A 19,248-nucleotide genomic window follows, 5' to 3' on the forward strand; every position below is an offset into this window, starting at 1 on the left:
TAAAATTGTGTCTACTCACATTTTTAGCAGCTGAGTGATCAAATGTTTTCACCACACAGACAGACAACATGATGGAAATTAATTGAGAAATAGTGTGTTAGGTATATTGTCAAAGAAGGACTGGGACAGTGTGAATGTCGCATTGATTAGATAGTAGCTGGCAGCCTGCTGTGCATGATAATTCCAAGATCTGTTTATTACAGTGGGGTGGAATAGGTGAGAACTGTATGCACCTTCAGAATTGTTTCAAAGTCATGCAGGTGCTACAGCATTACCCAGTATTTTGCTCAGTCTATTCTTGCTTCAAATTTAACATAATGCCCAGTCCATGCAGATGAGAGCCATCCTTATATAGGATAACTTCATGAACAGGATTGCCTAAAATAAATACCTAAATGAGTATGTAGAGTCCTGGAAAAAGGTATTATGGACAGGTGACACAAATATTAACATTTATTATAGTGATGGCAAGAAGAAAATGTGGAGAAAAAAGAACTGGCTTATCACTTATCCTTGAAATATTAGGAAGGGGGTGTTATATTTTGGAAAAGTATGGCTGCCACTGGAAATGGCTCACTTGTTGTCTTTGATGGATCTACTGATGGCAGCAGTTGAATGTATTCTGAAAATATATTGTCTGTTTTGATACAACCAAATGCCTCAAACCTCATTGCCTGGCACTTCAAATTGGAGCTAGGCAATAAGCCCGAACATACTGCTAAAGCATTTGTTTTTCAGAGCCAAAAAAGTTTGTGAACTTGAATGTCAAAGTCAATCACCCGACTTTAATCCAATTAAAGTGTTTCACTTTCTGGAAAAAAAATGCAGTTAAGACCTGACTCACACTTGAGTCAGTCATTGAATGCAATAGACTCACAATGCTACGAAATGTGTTAAAAGTTGTAAATTGTTACAATTACTTTTAGTTTCCCAAAATGTAATATTGCCACTCAAAGACCCTTGAAAAGAGCAACATTTCATATCTTAGCAAATAGAAGACAGACATAATTTAATTGAAGCAAATTTGCATTGATTCTCAAAATGAAGACAGAATAGTATTTATGTTTTTGCAAACACTTATCCATAATGACAAAGCAAAAACATGATTTTAGATACTTGTCAATAAAAAAAGAAAATCTCATGCACATAAGTATTCAGACCATTTGCCATGACAATCCAAATTGAGCTCAGATAATCCTTGAGATGATCTAGAACTTGAATGGAATCTAACTGTGGCAAATTCAATTGATCATTCTTACAGTGAAGTATGGTGATAGGGGGAGTCATGTTATGGGGATGCTTCTCAGCAGCAGGGACTGGGATTCAGTTTTTCAGCACAACAACAATCCAAAAGCATAGCCAAGACAATGTTGGGACAAGTCTTTGAATTACCTTGAGTGGCCTAACCATAGCCTGGACTTGAACGCCATCGAACATCTCTGGGAACACTTAAAGATAGCATTTCACTGACATTCCTGATACAATTTCATACATACAATCAAGAATGAGAGAAAGGGTGCCAAGCTGGTAGAGGCTTACCCAAGAAGACTTGAATGTTTGATTGCTCTCAAAATCTCTACTACAATGTACAGAATAAAGGGTCTGAATACTTTCATTTTCTTTATGTTCATTAAATTGGGACAATTTTCAATAATCAGTTTCCACTTTGTCATTTTGGGCACTGTATCAATCCCACTATAAATACAAGGTTATGGTAGAACAACACTGAGCTATTAGTCCTGCAGTCACGTAGCAGTCAGACAACAATCTGTACAAGGAGAGAAGTCTGATTCACAGCCTGGATCTGAAGAGACAGAGAACAAGGCCCTGCACTTCCAGCATCGATCTAATATGGCTGTGAGTCTAACTTCACAGAGAGATGGTGCAGTCTATGGAGAAAACACAGACACAAGACATCAATAGAGATGAAAACTAAGACGTTTCCAGTCTGGCGAGTAAGCACATTTTCTGTGAAGTACTGCAGTGAAAAGTCGCACTGATGTATTTGGATTACTAACCATTACAGTAATGCAATGTTCATTTTAAGTCTTAAAGATTGCCATCATATCTTGTGGTATTTTATATAGCTTTCTAAATATTTCATATTGTCCTCTTCATGTTATCACACACAAAGACACATGAGAGTCATGCACAATACAGTTTCTGTTATCATACAGAATGTTACGTATAAGCCCTAATCTTTAGCCTGTCAATTATCTCTCTCCTGCTATTAATGGAGCAGCTAAGCAAATGTATGGCTCAGTTTATGATAAAAGTGCAATAACTGACACAGAGACAGGATAATGTATCATGAACATATTTCAATACAGGGACATTATAAATTTGGCCTTAGTGGAGTTGATATTCATCTTAAATATTGTAGCCAAGTTTCCACACAACAGCCATTTCTTTTACACAACTCTCAATGTGCAGCAAATCCATCACAAGCATGGCACTGTTTAATCTCTAACACACACACACACACACACACACACACACAGACATATACATCTATATGTGTCATACAATTCAGTGTGAAAAGCTATGCTAGTTTAAATGTGTACGGTATACATGTCTTTAGAAGTATCTTTTTTCAATACTTGCCACTATATGGTATTTGTTTGTGTGTGTGTGTGTGTGTGTGTGTGTGTGTTTGGAGTAATGTGGGTAGGCAGCGCATATAGTCCAAGGATGCATGTGGACAGCCATTATTAGATTAGCTGTTCAGCAGTTTCACTGTGACGGGCTGGGTCATCTGCATGATGCATCAGCAAGGAGACATCAGCAAGGGAATCTATATTCCAGTCCAGGTGGTGTTTGTACAGGCAGACTATCTCTGGGAGAAAGGATGCAGCACTGCACAGCAGTTAAAACATGTTTTTCACTTAAGTAAGTAGCCTTAAGTATCAACAATCCTTGATGACAACACGTTACATTATTAACTGAAAAATCTACCTTGAATATCAACTACAGTATGTCAGACAGATTAACATCAAGCTAGCTGTGGGTATGACTCACATTTGTTTAAATATGTAAGCATGTTTAACTAGTTATAATCTCCTTCCAGACACACTTGGCTGCAGTGACGTAGTTTCTGAAATGTAGCACGACTTGAGAGCTCATGGGCAAATAGGCTACATTGCCAAACTGATTAGGCACGACTACATCACATGAAAAAATATATATAACTTATTTATTTTAAGACAGATATACACTGCTCAAAAGAATTAAGGGAACGCGTAATCATCACAGTATAACACCAAGTTAATTAAACTTCAGGGATATGAATTAGACCAGTTAGGAAGCGGAAGTGATTGTGAATCCATGTCACCTGTTTTGGTGCAACTGAAAGTAACAACAGGTGCACTGAAGAGGCAACAGTAAGACAACCCCAAAATATTGAATGGTTTTGCATGTGGTGGCCACAGCTCTCTCCTTCTCCTTCCTGGCTGATTCTTCTCTAGTTTGGCAATTTGCTATTTTCCTTGTCACTACTGGATGCATGAGGCAGTACCTGCAGCCCATTCAGGTTGCACAGGCAGTCCAGCTCTTCCAGGATGACACATCCATACAGTTAGGTCCAGAAATAAATGCACACTGACACAAGTTTTGTTATTTATTATGTAGCCCCCTCTTTTTCAAGGGACAAAATATATTTGGAGAAGTGACTCAAAAGCTGTTTCATAGACAGGTGTTGGCTATTCCTTTATCTCTTCATCAGTTAAACAGGTAAATGGTCTGGAGTTGATTCCAGGTGTGGCATTCTCGTATGGAAGCTGTTGCTGTGAATCCACAACATGCGGTCAAAGGAGCTCTCAATGCGAATGAAATAGGCCATCCCTAGGCTGCAAAAAAAAAATCCATCAAAGAGATCGCAAGAATATTAAGACTGGCCAAATCAATAGTTTTTTCTCAATTACTTCTGAGAAAAAAAAGAACACACTAGTGAGCTCTGCAACACAAAAGGGCTGGATGTCCACAGAAGACAACAGTGGTGGATGATCATAGAAAGAAAAACGTAGAAAGAGCATGGAAGAGATACTAGAAGTTGGGCTGTTACAAGAGGAGAGCTGGACAGGGCCGTAGAAGGGCATCAAACCAGCAACAGGACTGATATATTCTCCTTTGTGTGAGGAGGAACAGGAGGAGTACTGCCAGAACCCTACAAAATGACATCCAGTGGGCTACTGGTGTGCTTGTTTCTGACCAAACTGTCAGAAACAGAGTTCATGAGGGTGGCATGACTTTGAATCTAGCCCTCAATTGGTTGGTTATTTTAATTTCCATTGACCGTAGTTACGTCATTTTTTTCTCAACAATTTACACATTGTTCTTTAATAAATTTCCTTCATCAAGACCAAATGTGGTATTTGAGTGTTCCATACATTTTTTTTTGCAGTGCAGCATAAATTTTTTTGGAGCAGTGCAGTATAATTTTTTGGAGCAGTGCAGTATAATGAGCAGTGCAGAGCAGTGCAGAGCAGTGCAGAGCAGTGCAGAGCAGTGCAGAGCAGTGCAGAGCAGTGTAGAGCAGTGCAGTGCAGTGCAGCTAATGTATTTTAACATTTGTCCTCATCATTACATGAAGTTTCACATTAATATTAGCATTTTTGAAAAAAAAAATATTAGAATAAAATTATTTTAAATATACCATCTCTGTAAAGTTCTGCATGGCATCAAATGCTCCCGATGAGATATATGTACAGTGCACAGTTATTGGACCCCTTGGTACACATGATCAGAAATGCTATGCATCTATTTTACTGTGATAAATGAGTCTAATTTTGAGTCTAATCAGTCTTGGGAAGGCTATAAAAAAAATTTAAAACATTGAAACATTGTTGAATGGAAAAAGTTTGGAACCACCAAGACTTCCTCGAGTTGGCCATCTGGTCAAAGAAAGTAACCAGGCAAGACTGTGACCAAGAACCCAATAGCCACTCTATCAGAGCTTTAGAGTTTCTCTGCAGAGATGGGAGAAGCTGCAAGAAGGACAAACATCTATACAGCACTCCACCAATGAAGCCTTTACTGTTTAGTGACTAGAATTAAGCCACTTCTGAGTAAAAAGCATATGACATGCCGCTTGAAGGACTGAGAGCATTAGGATAAAGTTTCTCAAAATCTTATGAGACCAAAATTTAACTTTCCTCAGACTGAGCCAAAGATGCATTTTTCAGGACAACAACAACCCGAAACACACTGCCAAGACAACACTGGAGTGGTTTTGGGACAATTCGGTGAATTTTGTTTAGTGGCCTAGCCAAAGCCCAGACGTGAATCACATTGAACATCTGTGGGGGGATCTCAAGATCACAGTTCACAGACACTCCCCATCCAATCTGACAGAGCTTGAGAGGATCTACACAAAAAAGTATACCTCTTACTAGTGTGGGTTTGAGCCACACACTTCAACAGGTTTTGGGGAGGCTGTCACAGAAAAAGAAAAAAGTAGAACTGTGTGTGTACGTGTGTGTGCCTGCATGTGTAGGGTTTTCTGTGTTGATGTGTATGTGGGTGAATGTGTGCATTACTGTGTGCAGTGGATGGTCTGGGAGCATCCACTGATCTGCCAAGCATGGCTATATTTATCAACTCCTTATCTGTGGCCTGTCCCCTGTCTTACTAAGCCTTAGTTCTGCTGAGGAGGTTCCGGCATCATGCAAACGTTAATCAAAACTAAGACATCTCCCCATTGCCCTGGTACGTCTCCAGGCAAGTTGGGACCTTGTTATTTTTCTACAACTTCACACAGGTATGTCTGACCAACTCTGTTTTTACATAGCCAGGAAGCCTTAACCATCACATTTTTATTTGGGCTTTACATTTGCAGCCTTGTGGGTGGTGTCAAAGCAGAACGTCAAACAAACAAGGCATTGGACCAAAGTGTCTATGTAACTTGCAGTTTTCGTCCAGTCTTGGTCCTCTGGGTGTGTGTGTGTCTGTGTGTGGCATCTTTCACCCAATAGTGTGGCCCTGAAAAAAAAAGGGAGCTAAAAGTTGCACATTAGAGTTTTAAGATTTATGAAAACTCAATAATTGACTATGCTTTCTATCACTATTTTCTGCCATTAAAGCCCCCTAAAAATGTCTTTAGTTAGGGCCAACTTGTGGCCTTATTTTCTCTTTGTGCTCCTTTTTTTCTGAACAAATTCAGTGTTTGTGATGCAGTTAGGCAATGTGACAGAGTAGTTGCCTATATTCAATTCCATAAAATAAAATTACATACATTTCAAAATTAAGCTTCCTCTGAGATGTGGCTAACCGTGGAGGGTTGCTGAGAAGCATTTCCAGAAATAGAAACTCATTAGGCAATGAGTGGCAGATAATGGGCAGATTTTAAGAAAGGGTTGCAGTGGCAGCATTTCCCCTGATAAAGACACTCCATCATACGGTGTGTGTCCCTCCTTTAACCTCAACCCATTCCATCCTTCCCATAGCTGTGAAACAACCAATATGGATGAAATGGCCTAAGGGCAGGGTTAGAGGATGTTGAGGATTTTTGGAAGCAATGACCCACACACCTTCATTGCGTAGTTTTACCACAAACACCGGTGTTGTCATTTAAGCATATTCCTGGCCTCTACTCAGTAACTGTAGTGCAGCACAAAAGTCACTCTCAAACATATTCACTCTCCTTGGACTATTCTGCATGTTATTGTTGCAACATGAAAGGTTTTTTCACCTGATCAACACAAAAAAAGGACCATAATGTCAAAGTGAAAATTTTTTTTTTACAAATGTATTAAATACAAAAAATGAAATAACAAATATTCAACCCCTTTATTATATTTCGTAGAGGCACTTATCAAAGTCTCTAAAATAGTTCCACTGTCACCTCCTTTGTAGTCTTTTGTAAACTCTTTTGTAAACTCATTTGTTTATTATTTGTGTGTTATTTTTTTCTTTTCAGCATTGGCTTTTGCCGATAGTTAACTACACTGCAATCATTACTAAGTGTTTAGATGTTTTACCTAGGTTTCTTAAAATGTGTGCACTTACTGTAAGTTGTTCTGATTAAGAGCATCTACTAAATGACTAAAATGTAGATGCAGCAATTACAGCCATGATATCTGGAGAACACTACCAGCTTAGGTCACAGCAATTTTGCCAAATATTTGCAAAATTGCTCAAGCCCCATCAAGTTGACTGGGGACGTTTGGTAAACAGTAATTGTCTGCGTTTCCCTCATATTCTCGATTTGATTGAGTTCCGGGCTATGACTGGGCCACACCAGGACATTGACATTTTTGATGTGTGGCTTTGGCCGAAAGTCTGGTGTCAGTGTGCCCTGTCTTCACAAGCTTTCCAGGCAGAAAAGCATAACCATTGCCTGATGTTGCCACCAAAAACGCTAGAGATGGTGTACTCAGGATGATATGCAGTGTTAGGCTTGCGATTAACATAGTGCTTAGCACTGAGGGAAAAAAGTTATATACATAGTCAGACCATAGAATCTCCTCCCACATGTCTTCTGGCAAACTTATATATTTGATATGACCAGTTTTCTTTCCTCCATTCTCCCGTAAAGGCAAATTTGTGAAGCACCTAGGCTATTGTTTCAGTATGCACAGTGTCTCCCAGCTCAGCCCTGGAACACTGTAATTCCTTTTGAGTTGCCGTAGGCTACTTTGTGGCCTCCCTGACTAGTTTCCTTCTCGCCCAGATGCTCAGTGTTTGGGAATGGTTTTGCCATTTTCTCTTCCTTTCTTAATTACTAAATTAACAGTGTTCCAGGATTTCTTATGCATTAGAAATGTTTTATGTCCTACCCCTGATTGGTGCATTTAATTAATCTTATTCTAGATTTGCTTTAAATGTTTTTGTTAGGAATTATACTTACTAACTGTTGAACCTCACTGAGTATTTTCTTCTTTTTTTTTCCTGAAAACATGTGAGGCACTTTAATTGCACACAGGTGGACTCCAACTAATTAAATGACTGCTAAAGACAATTAATTGCACCACAGCTCATTCAGGTGTGTCATTGCAAAGGGGGTGACTGCTTATACTATCAATTATTTTCTTTTTTAGGGTTCCTGGTGGCAAAGCTGCAGGAAACCTCTTATTTTTTGCTGGTTTTTGTTATTATTATTCTCCATTTTAAATGCTTGCAATGATTGTTCTGTTTCGTGAAAACTTACCAAAATGTGTACACATCTAGGTATGGTGGGTAATTGAAATAAATAACCTGATGGGATGGATCTGCTGCATGGTTGCCTAGCAACAACCTCTTGAATACAGCCACAACATCCCATATCAATCAGATTCTCATGAAGAACCCATTCCTGATGGGTAGGCCATCTTGGATTTTCCGCCGTTTTAAATTTTGTGAAAAACCTTAAGCCTTCACATGAACAGTGGGTCCAATTGACTTGTGTGTTGATATGCATATACTTTATATCATACACTAGTTTAATTTAGAATGAACAATTTATTGGTTGAAAAATAGAGAAACGGCCTTCTCATTAATTACAGTAATTTTGGTCACTTGTGGCCACCGTTACACAAACCTGAAAAATCATGAACAATCTATCCTGTTGCCATGCAAAGTCATACATGTCCAACACCCCTCCTGTAGATGTCGTGTCACATGCCACCTCAGTTGGCCTGTTGGTGGTGCTAAAACAATATTTTATTCATCTATTTTCATTCATCTTGGATGTTTCATAGGTTTAACACTTTTTGTGACAATCACAAACAGACATTGTTTGATCAGCTGTGCTTTCCTACTTGTAGACTTAATCGAAAATATCATAATTTGATCTCCATGACATTAACATGTTTTCCCCAAGTGCAGAAAACCGGGAATCCTTTAGCATTGATGCATTGTGGAACAGATGCACTGTACTTTCCTGTGTAATGAGACATTGTTTTGATTTTTCTAGCTTTCCTGCTTCACTGCTTGCTTCATTGGATTTGGTTTTTACTTTTGGTCTTAACCTGAATTATCTTGCAAAGGAAGGTCATCTTAGTATTGTTTTTATTGTCCTGCTTAGTGTTTTCCCCAAAAAGGAAAACCATAGTATTCGCTCTCGCATCATTAATTCACAGACAGCTTCTTATATTTTCGCTATATTTCCTATTCATGGTGAAAACCTGTATTGCCACAAGTAGTACTGATGTATCACTAAATGGATTCAACATACTATGTCAAAGCACTCTTGATGAAATTGCTCCTTTTAGATCTAGGTCAAGGCCTGAAACAAAACTTTACCCTTGGTTAGATGAGAACATTCGAAACCTTAAGACAAAAAGCAGAACGAATATGGAAATTGACTAAACTACATGCCCATTACATTTATTTGAATTAGCTATTGTCTTACAATAAGGCAATTAAGGATGTTTTTCTGAACTAATTGCACCAAACTGTTCTTATTTAGAACTATTGACCCTGTTCATTGATTTTGTTATTGATCTTGTTAATCCAGCACTGGTAAACTGCTGCAGACTGAAAAGTTCTTAACCTTTTTTAATCAGAAAATTGATAATATTATTTCTATGATAAACCATACTCTGCCCCGTATTGAAGTTCCTTACCCCTGTCTGAACGTATTTAACTCTTTTAGTCCAATTATTTTAGAAGACCTTTTAGATATCACATCTCATTTAAAACCTTCCTTCTGCCCTCTAGACATTATACCACCCAGTCTGCTTAAAGAAATTATTGGAACAATAGGCCCTGAACAACTCTCCATTATAAACAGTTCTCTCCATACAGGTTGTGTCCCTGATTATTTTAAGTCAGCATGTGTTCAGCATCTTCCTTTAACAAGAAACCAGGCAACTCTAATTCAGCAGGCCCGCAGTAAAACATGTTGATCGTGGCTGCCCTCTCGTGATTCAAACCCTGGTCGCCCACGTGAAAGGCTGTGTCTTTAACCACTATGGCACTGAAGCTGACCATTTGCCAGGTGTCAGTATAACATGCTGGATGTCATTATAGCATGCCAGATGTCAGTATAGCATGCCGGATGTCATTATAGCATGCCGGTTGTCAGTATAGCATATTGACATTATATAATATTGTCATGCATTAACATCACGTCAAGTTTGAATATTTTGTTAGACACCATTAACCATTGTGTTAGACACCATTAACCATGACTTTTGCCAGTAATATGTCACTAGACACCATTACGCATTGTGTTAAACTTTGTAACGTTTCTTATTCATTTTACCACCCCCACAAAGAACATCTGTTAACTGTATGGCTTTTGCCACTGGCTGTTTTAACAGCTTATTTGCCATTCATGAGTGACATTGATACAATAACTACTGTGTCAATGTAGGTGACGATAACAGACTTTTACGTCATGTGAAAATACGAGAGAATCATGTAGCCAGCAAAGTGTTGGACTCCGGCAGGGCTGCCCTTTGTCGCCGGTTCTGTTCTTAATTTTTATGGACAGAATTTCTAGGCGCAGCCAGGGGCCGGAGGGTGTCAGGTTTGGGGACCACACAATTTCTTCTCTGCTCTTTGCGGATGATGTTGTCATGTTGGCCCCTTCAAACCAGGACCTTCAGCATGCACTGGGACGGTTTGCAGCTGAGTGTGAAGCGGTGGGGATGAAAATCAGTACCTCCAAATCCGAGGCCATGGTCCTCAGTCGGAAAAGGGTGGCTTGCCCACTTCAGGTTGGTGGAGAGTGCCTGCCTCAAGTGGAGGACTTTAAGTATCTAGGGAGGGAAGGATGGAACGGGAGATTGACAGACGGATCAGTGCAGCTTCTGCAGTAATGCGGTCGATATATCGTTCTGTCGTGGTGAAGAAAGAGCTGAGCCGCAAGGTGAAGCTCTCGATTTACCGGTCAATCTACGTTCCTACTCTCACCTATGGTCATGAGCTTTGGGTCATGACCGAAAGGACAAGATCCCGGATACAGGCGGCCGAAATGAGCTTTCTCCGCAGGGTGGCTGGGCGATCCCTTAGAGATGAAAAGCTCGGTCACCCAAGAGGAGCTCAGAGCCGCTGCTCCTCCACATCGAGAGGGGTCAGCTGAGGTGGATTGGGCATCTGTTTCGGATGCCTCCGGAACGCCTTCCCGGGAAGGTGTTCCGGGCCCGTCCCACCGGGAGGAGACCCTGGGGAAGACCTAGGACACGCTGGAGGGACTATGTCTCCCGGCTGGGCTGGGAACGCCTCGGTGTCCCCCCGGAAGAGCTGGAGGAAGTGTCTAGGGAGAGGGAAGTCTGGGCATCTCTGCTTAGACTGCTGCCCCCGCGACCCGGCCCCGGATAAGCGGAACAAGATGGATGGATGGACTATCCTGAAGAAATCCTAAGACATAATTCAAAATTCCACCAGAAATAGTCGCAATATAACAGTAATCTAGTGATGGCCGTTCTTCTAGCAGCAGGATATTATGCTAGCAGCGCTAACTCAGATTTTCTTTTTCTAAATAAAAGCCATCATTGAACTATATAAGGCAATATAGTTAACAATCTAGTCTGTCAATCTAGTCTGTCATTTTATGTTTAGTGTCTGTTCCAATGTTGTTCTTTATAGTTTATAGTTTTTTTTACATACTAGATTGTTAACTAGATGGCATTATACATTTAAATTATGGCTTGAATTGTGATAATGAAAATCTGAGTGCTGCCAGCATAATATCCTGCTGCTAAAATAACGCTAATGAAGCCTCGTTTGTCCATCATTACAGAGAACCGTTTCATTTTAGGCTTCCCGTAGCTAAAGAAAGTTGTAGCCAGCAAAGTTTTTGTCTGTTCTAAACAAATCCTCTTTTATCACTGGACGTTTTAACAGCTAATTAGCCATTCATGACATCTATCAGTATCTATCAATAACGTTAACCGACTTTTGTCAAGTGAAAAGACGAGAGAATCGTGTAGGCAGCAAAGTGTTTGTCTATCCTGATCAAATTGTAATATCCACCAGAACTGTTTTATTTTAGGCTTCCTTTTGTGTAGCTACATAAGGTTATAGCCAGAAAAGTTTTTGTCTGTCCTGAACCTCAGGCATAGTGTATTTAGGCTGTTACAGGAGTCGAACACAGGATGTGTTGTTGCATAGCCCATGTCTCTAACCACTACACTATTTAACAAGGGGTAGTCTGTCAGTCAGGGACGGATGGACTCACTCACTAAGAGACATTGGCTCTTCTAGGCCGGCTCCGCTTACGCGGTCCAGCAAAAACTAATCTTGACACCTCTGTTTTTAATAACTAGACGCCAATTTCGAAGCTGCCATTCTTATCCAAAATGTAGGAAAGGTTTTTGTAATGCAACTTTTATGGGTGATGGAACACAATTTATTTTAGAAAAAATTCAGTCAGGCTTTTGTCAGAAACACAGTACTGAAACTGCCTTTGTTAAGGTAACAAATTATGTTTTGTTGAATGCTGACACAGGAGAATGTTCAATCTCGTTACTGGATCTTAGTGCAGCTTTCAACACTATAGACCTCAACATTTTAATTGACAGATTTAGAAATTGGGTTGGGATCTCAGGTGGGAACCACTAGATTGGTTCAAGTCGTACTTCTCAAACAGAACATTTGTATTGTCCATTAACGATATTACATCTTCCTCGGTGCCTGTCATATGTGGTGTTCCGCAGGGTTCCATCCTGGGACAAATTCTGTTTTCTCTGTATATGCTTCCATTAGGTAGTATAATTTGGCAGCATTACATTTCATTGGTATGCAGATGATACACTGTTTTATTTGTTGGTTAAGCCAAATGACTTGAGGAAGTTGTGTGTTCTACATAATTGCCTGGAAGACTTTACAAACTGGATGTCCAATAATCTTCTTCAGGTAAACACTGATAAAACGGAAGATTTTATTATTGGCCCCCCATCTATTTCATGTAAAGTTTGGTTGGCTCTAGGATCGCCAGCAAACTGGCCAGAAATGTGAGAGTTTTCTTTGATCCAGACTTACAATTTGAATATAAAACAAAAAACTGGTGCAGTCACGCTTTAACCAACTTAGAAACATTGCCAAAATAAGATTGGTTTTATCTTTTGAAGACAGTGAGAAAAGTATACATGCTCTCATTTCATCTCGCCTAGACTACTGTAATGCTTTGTTTACATGCCTCAAAAATAAGTCCCTAGGTAAACTCCAAGTTGTACAAGGACTAAATCATGGTCTCATAGAACCCCAGTGTTGGCAGCTCTACATTGGTTACCGGTAAATTTTTAGAGTAGATTTAAAAATTCTACTTTATCACTTTTAAGGCATGGTCTGGCACCTGATTACATTAATGACATGCTCTACCCATACTGCACTCGTAGGCCTCTCAGATCAGCTGAAAAAGGACTTCTGGCTGTCCTGGAGTCAATATTGAAAACTAATGGGAACTGGGCCTTTGCAATACGTGCCCCTAGAATCTGGAGCAGCCTTTTTTGTGTTGATCAGTGGCTCCTGATTCAATCCATGACGATTCAGCTACATGACATAAGTGTAATAATGGTTAGCTGTGATTCTAGGTTGGAACCTATGTCTGCACATCCAACAACTCTCCAGATAAAAGGGCCTATGTGCTTTGATTTATCAAGAGCACAAGTTAGGAGATGGTAGAACTATGGGATCAAACACCAGCAACTTTCTATTTAGATTGACATGATCTAGAAATAGATTCTGTGTTAATTTCAGGGCCAAAGAGCCATGGCACCCTGGTCTAATGTAGTCAAGCACTGTCCAAAGTTCACAATAAACTACAGTAGTACACTGTATTTCAAAAAAAATTATCCACCCTGCGGAGAAACACATTTTAAATTGTGATTAACTACAGAATATTAACTAATATTAAAATTACAAATTGTGGCAAATCTTAAATGAGGTGAAGAGCATGGTTTGATGGTATGACACCTTTTTTCACAGAAGGTTGTGATAGAGATGACATAGTTTCTATGGAACTTTGCCATATAACATCAAACCTGAGGTGTGAATCCAAAAGATAGGCCTACAAAATGACTGTTTTCCCAAATAAAAAATTAGCATACTTAAAGTGTATTGTTTTGGAATCACATTTGTTGTACTTTAAATCATTTTTTAAAACAATGTAGTTTACTAAATATATGTCAGTGTGTTAATGTGGACACACTTATTTCATAATGAAGTATACTTATTAGACATGGTTGGAAATAGGATTTTAGTACCCTTGAAATATCTTCTGAATGTATTTAAAATATACTATATACATATGAGTATAGAATACTTTTAAATACGTGGGTCAATTTTAACTCTGAAATGTCCAGAGTTGTTGCGACTGGTTAAACTCTTTTTATAACGTGACTTCTCTGTACTGACATTTCACTTCTCATTATTAATCTGAAACAGGCCTCTTCATTTTCCAAATATACTTTTGATGCTGGATTTTGGACATCAAAAAGATTATGTGATAGGGACAGAAACGAGGAACTGACACAACGCCACTGTTCTGGGCAATTAAGCTATTTTACTTACCAAAAAGTGGATTTATCTAAATTAAACTAATAAAAAAAAGGTGTTGCTAAACTTTCCCACTCCCTAGGGGCTCTTTGAGCTTCCCCTGATGAGACCTGATTGGCGGCAGGTGTGACTGGTCAAAGAGGTGGTAGCCAAGTTGCGTTTAGAGACAGCAACTGGGCTGCGTTCAAGGACCCCATTTCGCAGCCTGGGCCATGTGGTTCTCCCTGGGGCATTGGCCTGGCGCTACCAAGAGAAAGGGTGCATTCACACCACAATAAAAAGAACACCATGTTATAGGGCTATGGTAATTACATAGAGCTATCATATCGGAAGGCCCCACTGGGATTCTGAGTTCTGTTTTGCTTGATTATCCAAATCCTGTAAGTCCCCTATGGCCTATTTCAGCACTGTTATTTCTCCCCATTTTATGTTATATTGTATGCCATTTTTCATAATTTGGCAAACCAGTAAACATTGTGCAAGAAATACAGTAAGAGAGAGAAACAGTGGAGCAAGAGAGAGGTGTAGGTAGAGATAGCATTTGACAGTGTAGGTAGTATGTGAGTGAGTTAGTTTGTGTATGTATGTTTATCTCTGTTTGTCTATGTGTATTGGTAGAACTATACACCAATCAGCCATAACATTATGACCACCTGCCTAATATTGTGTAGGTCCCCCTTTTGCTGCCAAAACAACACTGACCCATTGAGGCATGGACTCCACTAGACCTCAGATGGTTTTTCAACTTTTTCAGCAATTTGAGCTACAGTAGCTCGTCTGTTGGATCGGACCACATGGGCCAGCCTTTGCTCCCCACGTTAATCAATGAGTCTTGGCCACCCATGACCCTGTCACCAGTTCACCGCTTTTCTTTCCTTGGACCACTTTTGATAGGTAATGACCACTACAGACCGGGTACACCCCACAATGGCTGCAGTTTTTGGAGATGCACTGACCCAGTCGTCTAACCATCACAATTTGTCCCTTGTCAAAGTCGCTCAGATCCTTACGCTTGCCTATTTTTCCTGCTTCTAACACATCAACTTTAAGGACAGAATTTTTACTTGCTGCCTAATATATCCCACCCACTGACAAGTGCCATGATAACAAGAGTATCAGTGTTATTCACTTCACCTGTCTGTGGTCATAATGTTATGGCTGGTCTGTGTGTATGCGGGTGAAAAAATCCCAGCTAGGATTCTAATACAAGGAAAGTGAGTTGTGGGGACATTTTGCCAATAGCCATTTTCGGCTGACAGGGTTATTTAGGTAAAATGGGGTAGGAGTTAGGGTCATGAGTAGGGTTTAAGATCAGTGTTTGTGTTTAGGGAAAATAGGATTTTGAAACATTTTGTTGAGTATTTGTGTCCCCATAGGGATGAAAAATGTGAGGAAAAATGTGTGCACATATTTTACCAACAATTGAAGGAGGGTTTAAAAAGTCTTGCTTGCCACCATCTAGGTTGGCTATAAGTTACGTGTATTCAGTAACAGTTAATAGTGGTCCCAACTCATAATGAGTAATGAAATTGTATCAGTCAATTATATAAAACTTTTAAAAAAGAAATAAAAACTAAAACAATGTACCGAGCATCTCCTGTGTAATTCCCTTCCTATGGCCAAGCTTTGTGGTGGGCGCTGATGGTATGGATATGCTTTTCAGCTGCAGGAACTAAGATACTTGTCTGGATTATGTGAGAGATGAATAGAGCAAAGCACAGAGACAACCTGAAGCATACAGCCAAGACAAAACTGGAGTGGCTTAGTGTTTTTTAATCTATTACACCATGTGTGAAACTGAATACTTTCCAAAGGCACAGTCATTTTATGATTGCTTCAAGAACAATAAAATACTGTTACTGTATGTTGTTCATTGTTCTCAGTCAGTGTTACAAAAACATAGCCGATCAGGAAGCAACATATTCTTTCAGTGTCAAACAATTTAATTGGAATGTTTTTTAAGAGCATATCACTCGGTTACCCCCCTAGTTTAAAGTTTACCCCATAACAAAGTGACGCCAAGGGTAGTATATACATCTGTCTAATTTTCTGCTTGTCAGCCTGCCATCTGGCAAGGAAACAACACTAGAAGAATTGTGTCACTTTGTCAATCACAAACTGATAGGCCTTACATTGTTGGATGAATGGGAAGGGAAAACATATTAAAACACATTTAACATAAATGATCTGATTTACCCATCACGGCATACTGTGTAACAGCCTGATCCTCACCAATTAGATTGTACTCAAAAGGTGGAAATCTTTATTTTTTTAATAACCTTAAAAACGCATTTTAATACTAATTTGTTTGTATATCCTTGTGTGTACAGTTAGAAAACAACCATCAGACAAAACATTTATGTAAAATTATATGATGAAAATGTAAGTCCGAATAAATTCCACAACCAATGCAAACGATCACTGGTCGAGTAGTAGTCCCATCTTAATCTGTGAGTCAGACCATCATTATGAGATCCAATCAGGAAGTGTAAATACTAAAAGGCATATATAATCTAAATCCAGATAAATGACCTTCACCAGCCTAAAAAAAACTAATAAATAATGGCGTGGCAAACAAAATCACTAACACAGCATTGGTGTCATCATGTGGTGTGTACGTACATTTCAAACTAATGACTCAGTCTTTTGAGTAAACTCTATTTGGAATTCTAGGAAATGTTAGATTTATTAAACAAATTATGGAAACGTTTTTTTCTTCTGTAATTCAATTCAAAAAGTGAAACATTCACATATTCTCAATTCTTTACACATAAAGTGAAACATTTCACGCCTTTTTTGTTTCAATCTTGATGAATACGGCTTATGGCTCATTGAAATAAAAAATCCAGCATCTCAATATATTAAGCCTTCAATCTCTCAGTCTGGTTCAGTTAACACAATAACAATCATGGGGAAGACTGCTGACTTGACAGTTTTCCAGAAGACACTCATTTACACCCTCCACGTGGAGGGTAAGCCACAGAAAGTCATTGCTGAAAGGGCTGGCTGTTCGCAGATTCATGGAAAGTTGCCTGGAAGGGAAAAGTATGGTAGTAAAAGGTGCACCAACGACAGGGATGACCGCAGCCTTGAGAGGACTCAAGAAAAGATGATTCAAGAACTTACGGGAGCTTCACAAGGAGTGGACTGAGGCTGGAGTCAGTGCATCGAGAGCCACCATGCACAGACATGTCCAGGAAATGGGCTACAAGTGTCGCATTCCTAGTGTCAAACCACTCTTGAACCAGAGACAACACCAGAAGCGTCTTTCCTGGGCGAAGAAGAAAAAGAACTGGACCATTGCTCGGTGGTGTAAAGTCCTATCTTCAGATGAAAGTAAATTTTGAATTTAATTTGGAAATAAAGGACCCAGAGTCTGGAGGAAAAGTGGAGAGGCACAGAATCCAGTGTGAAGTTTCCACTGTCAGTGACGATTTGGGGTGCCATGTCATCTGCTGGTGTTGGTCCAGAGTCAATGCAACCACCTACCAGGAGATTTTAGAGCACATCATGCTTCCATCTGCTGACAAGCTTTATGGAGATACTGATTTCCTTTTCCAGCAGGACTTGGCACCTGCCCACAGTGCCAAAACGACTGGTAACTGGTTTGCTGCCCATGGTATTACTATGCTTGATTGTCCAGCCAGCTCACCTGACCGGTATTGTCGAGAGGAAAATGAGATACACCAGATACACCCGTATGAAGCAAGTAGATTTTATGACTTTAGGAATGAATGGGCACATAAATGATATCCACAATCTCCAAGGACTTGTTTTAGTTCAACAGCGACACTTTTAAAACCAGTGGCCAAACATTCCAGAAAACTCTATTATCTAACACAGTGGTTCCAAAAAACTACCCCCCCCCCAACCATTTAATCTATTAGAAGTATCTCTGAGCTAGCACACCAAAATCAACTTATTAACTAATTAACAAACCCTGACCAGTTGAATCAGGTGAGCTAGTTCAGGGTAAAAACTAAACTGTGAGATGGCTGGGGGAACCCCAGGAGAGGTTTGGGAACCACCCAAAAACACCCCCTCACACCACAGGTGTTTATCTTACCTAATGTTCCTCTCATCTTTTTCCTGATTCTCTTGCAGGTAACAGAAACACGTACAGGTCCACTGGGATGTAGCAGCTATGATAATCTGGACTCTGTGAGCTCTGTCCTCCTGCAAAGCCCGGAGATCAAGCTCCATCTGCAAGGTAATGATCTCTAGCCATATTCCTCACTATACAGTACTTTCACCTTAGTAGTACGTATAAGTCAATATACGTTAGTACAATATTATACTTTAGTACACTTGTCCATTCAGATTACACATTATATCGAAAAAGCCTCTTAGAGAGTTTTGTCCAATGTGCACTCTTTTGTCAATAAAATGTAATATAATAGGGTTATGCCCTATGTTCTTTCTATGTGTTTGCTTGGCTCTGAGAAAATAATATTGGCAATATGGAAATTTCAGGATTATAAATGAACAGCTGGGATTATACAGTTGATATCTTAACATATTCAAATTAAAGAAAAATGGTCCTAATTGGTTATTTTTACTTAATGTAATTTTTGAATGATTTTATGATGTTTAAAGATTACGATTATTAATTAAATTCATATGCAGTTGTAAGCATTGTGTGCCAACAAATTACAGTGGCCTCCATATGTTTTGGGACAGTAAAGTCCTATACACTCAAGGATGAAAATACTAATAAAATATGAATATGAGGCAAAAGTACAGACAGTTTTTTATGTCTGGCTGTTTCAACAGATATGTTTACTAACTTTGGATAACAACACCTTTAGAGCTCCATCTACCCATTTCATG

The 19,248-nt window shown here is 39.4% G+C and overlaps 1 protein-coding gene across 1 annotated transcript in view; it reads left to right on the forward strand.

Moving 5' to 3' along the window:
- Positions 1–19,248, forward strand: part of brinp1 (bone morphogenetic protein/retinoic acid inducible neural-specific 1) — a 222,059-nt gene that overhangs the window by 104,623 nt on the left and 98,188 nt on the right. Inside the window, exon 5 of the mRNA XM_010901621.5 lies at positions 18,523–18,628. Coding sequence (XP_010899923.2) covers positions 18,523–18,628 — 106 coding nt within the window. The remainder of the gene's footprint in view (positions 1–18,522; positions 18,629–19,248) is intronic.

Source organism: Esox lucius, chromosome 14 (assembly GCF_011004845.1).
Source record: "Esox lucius isolate fEsoLuc1 chromosome 14, fEsoLuc1.pri, whole genome shotgun sequence".
In the NCBI taxonomy this organism is placed as follows: Eukaryota; Metazoa; Chordata; class Actinopteri; order Esociformes; family Esocidae; genus Esox; species Esox lucius.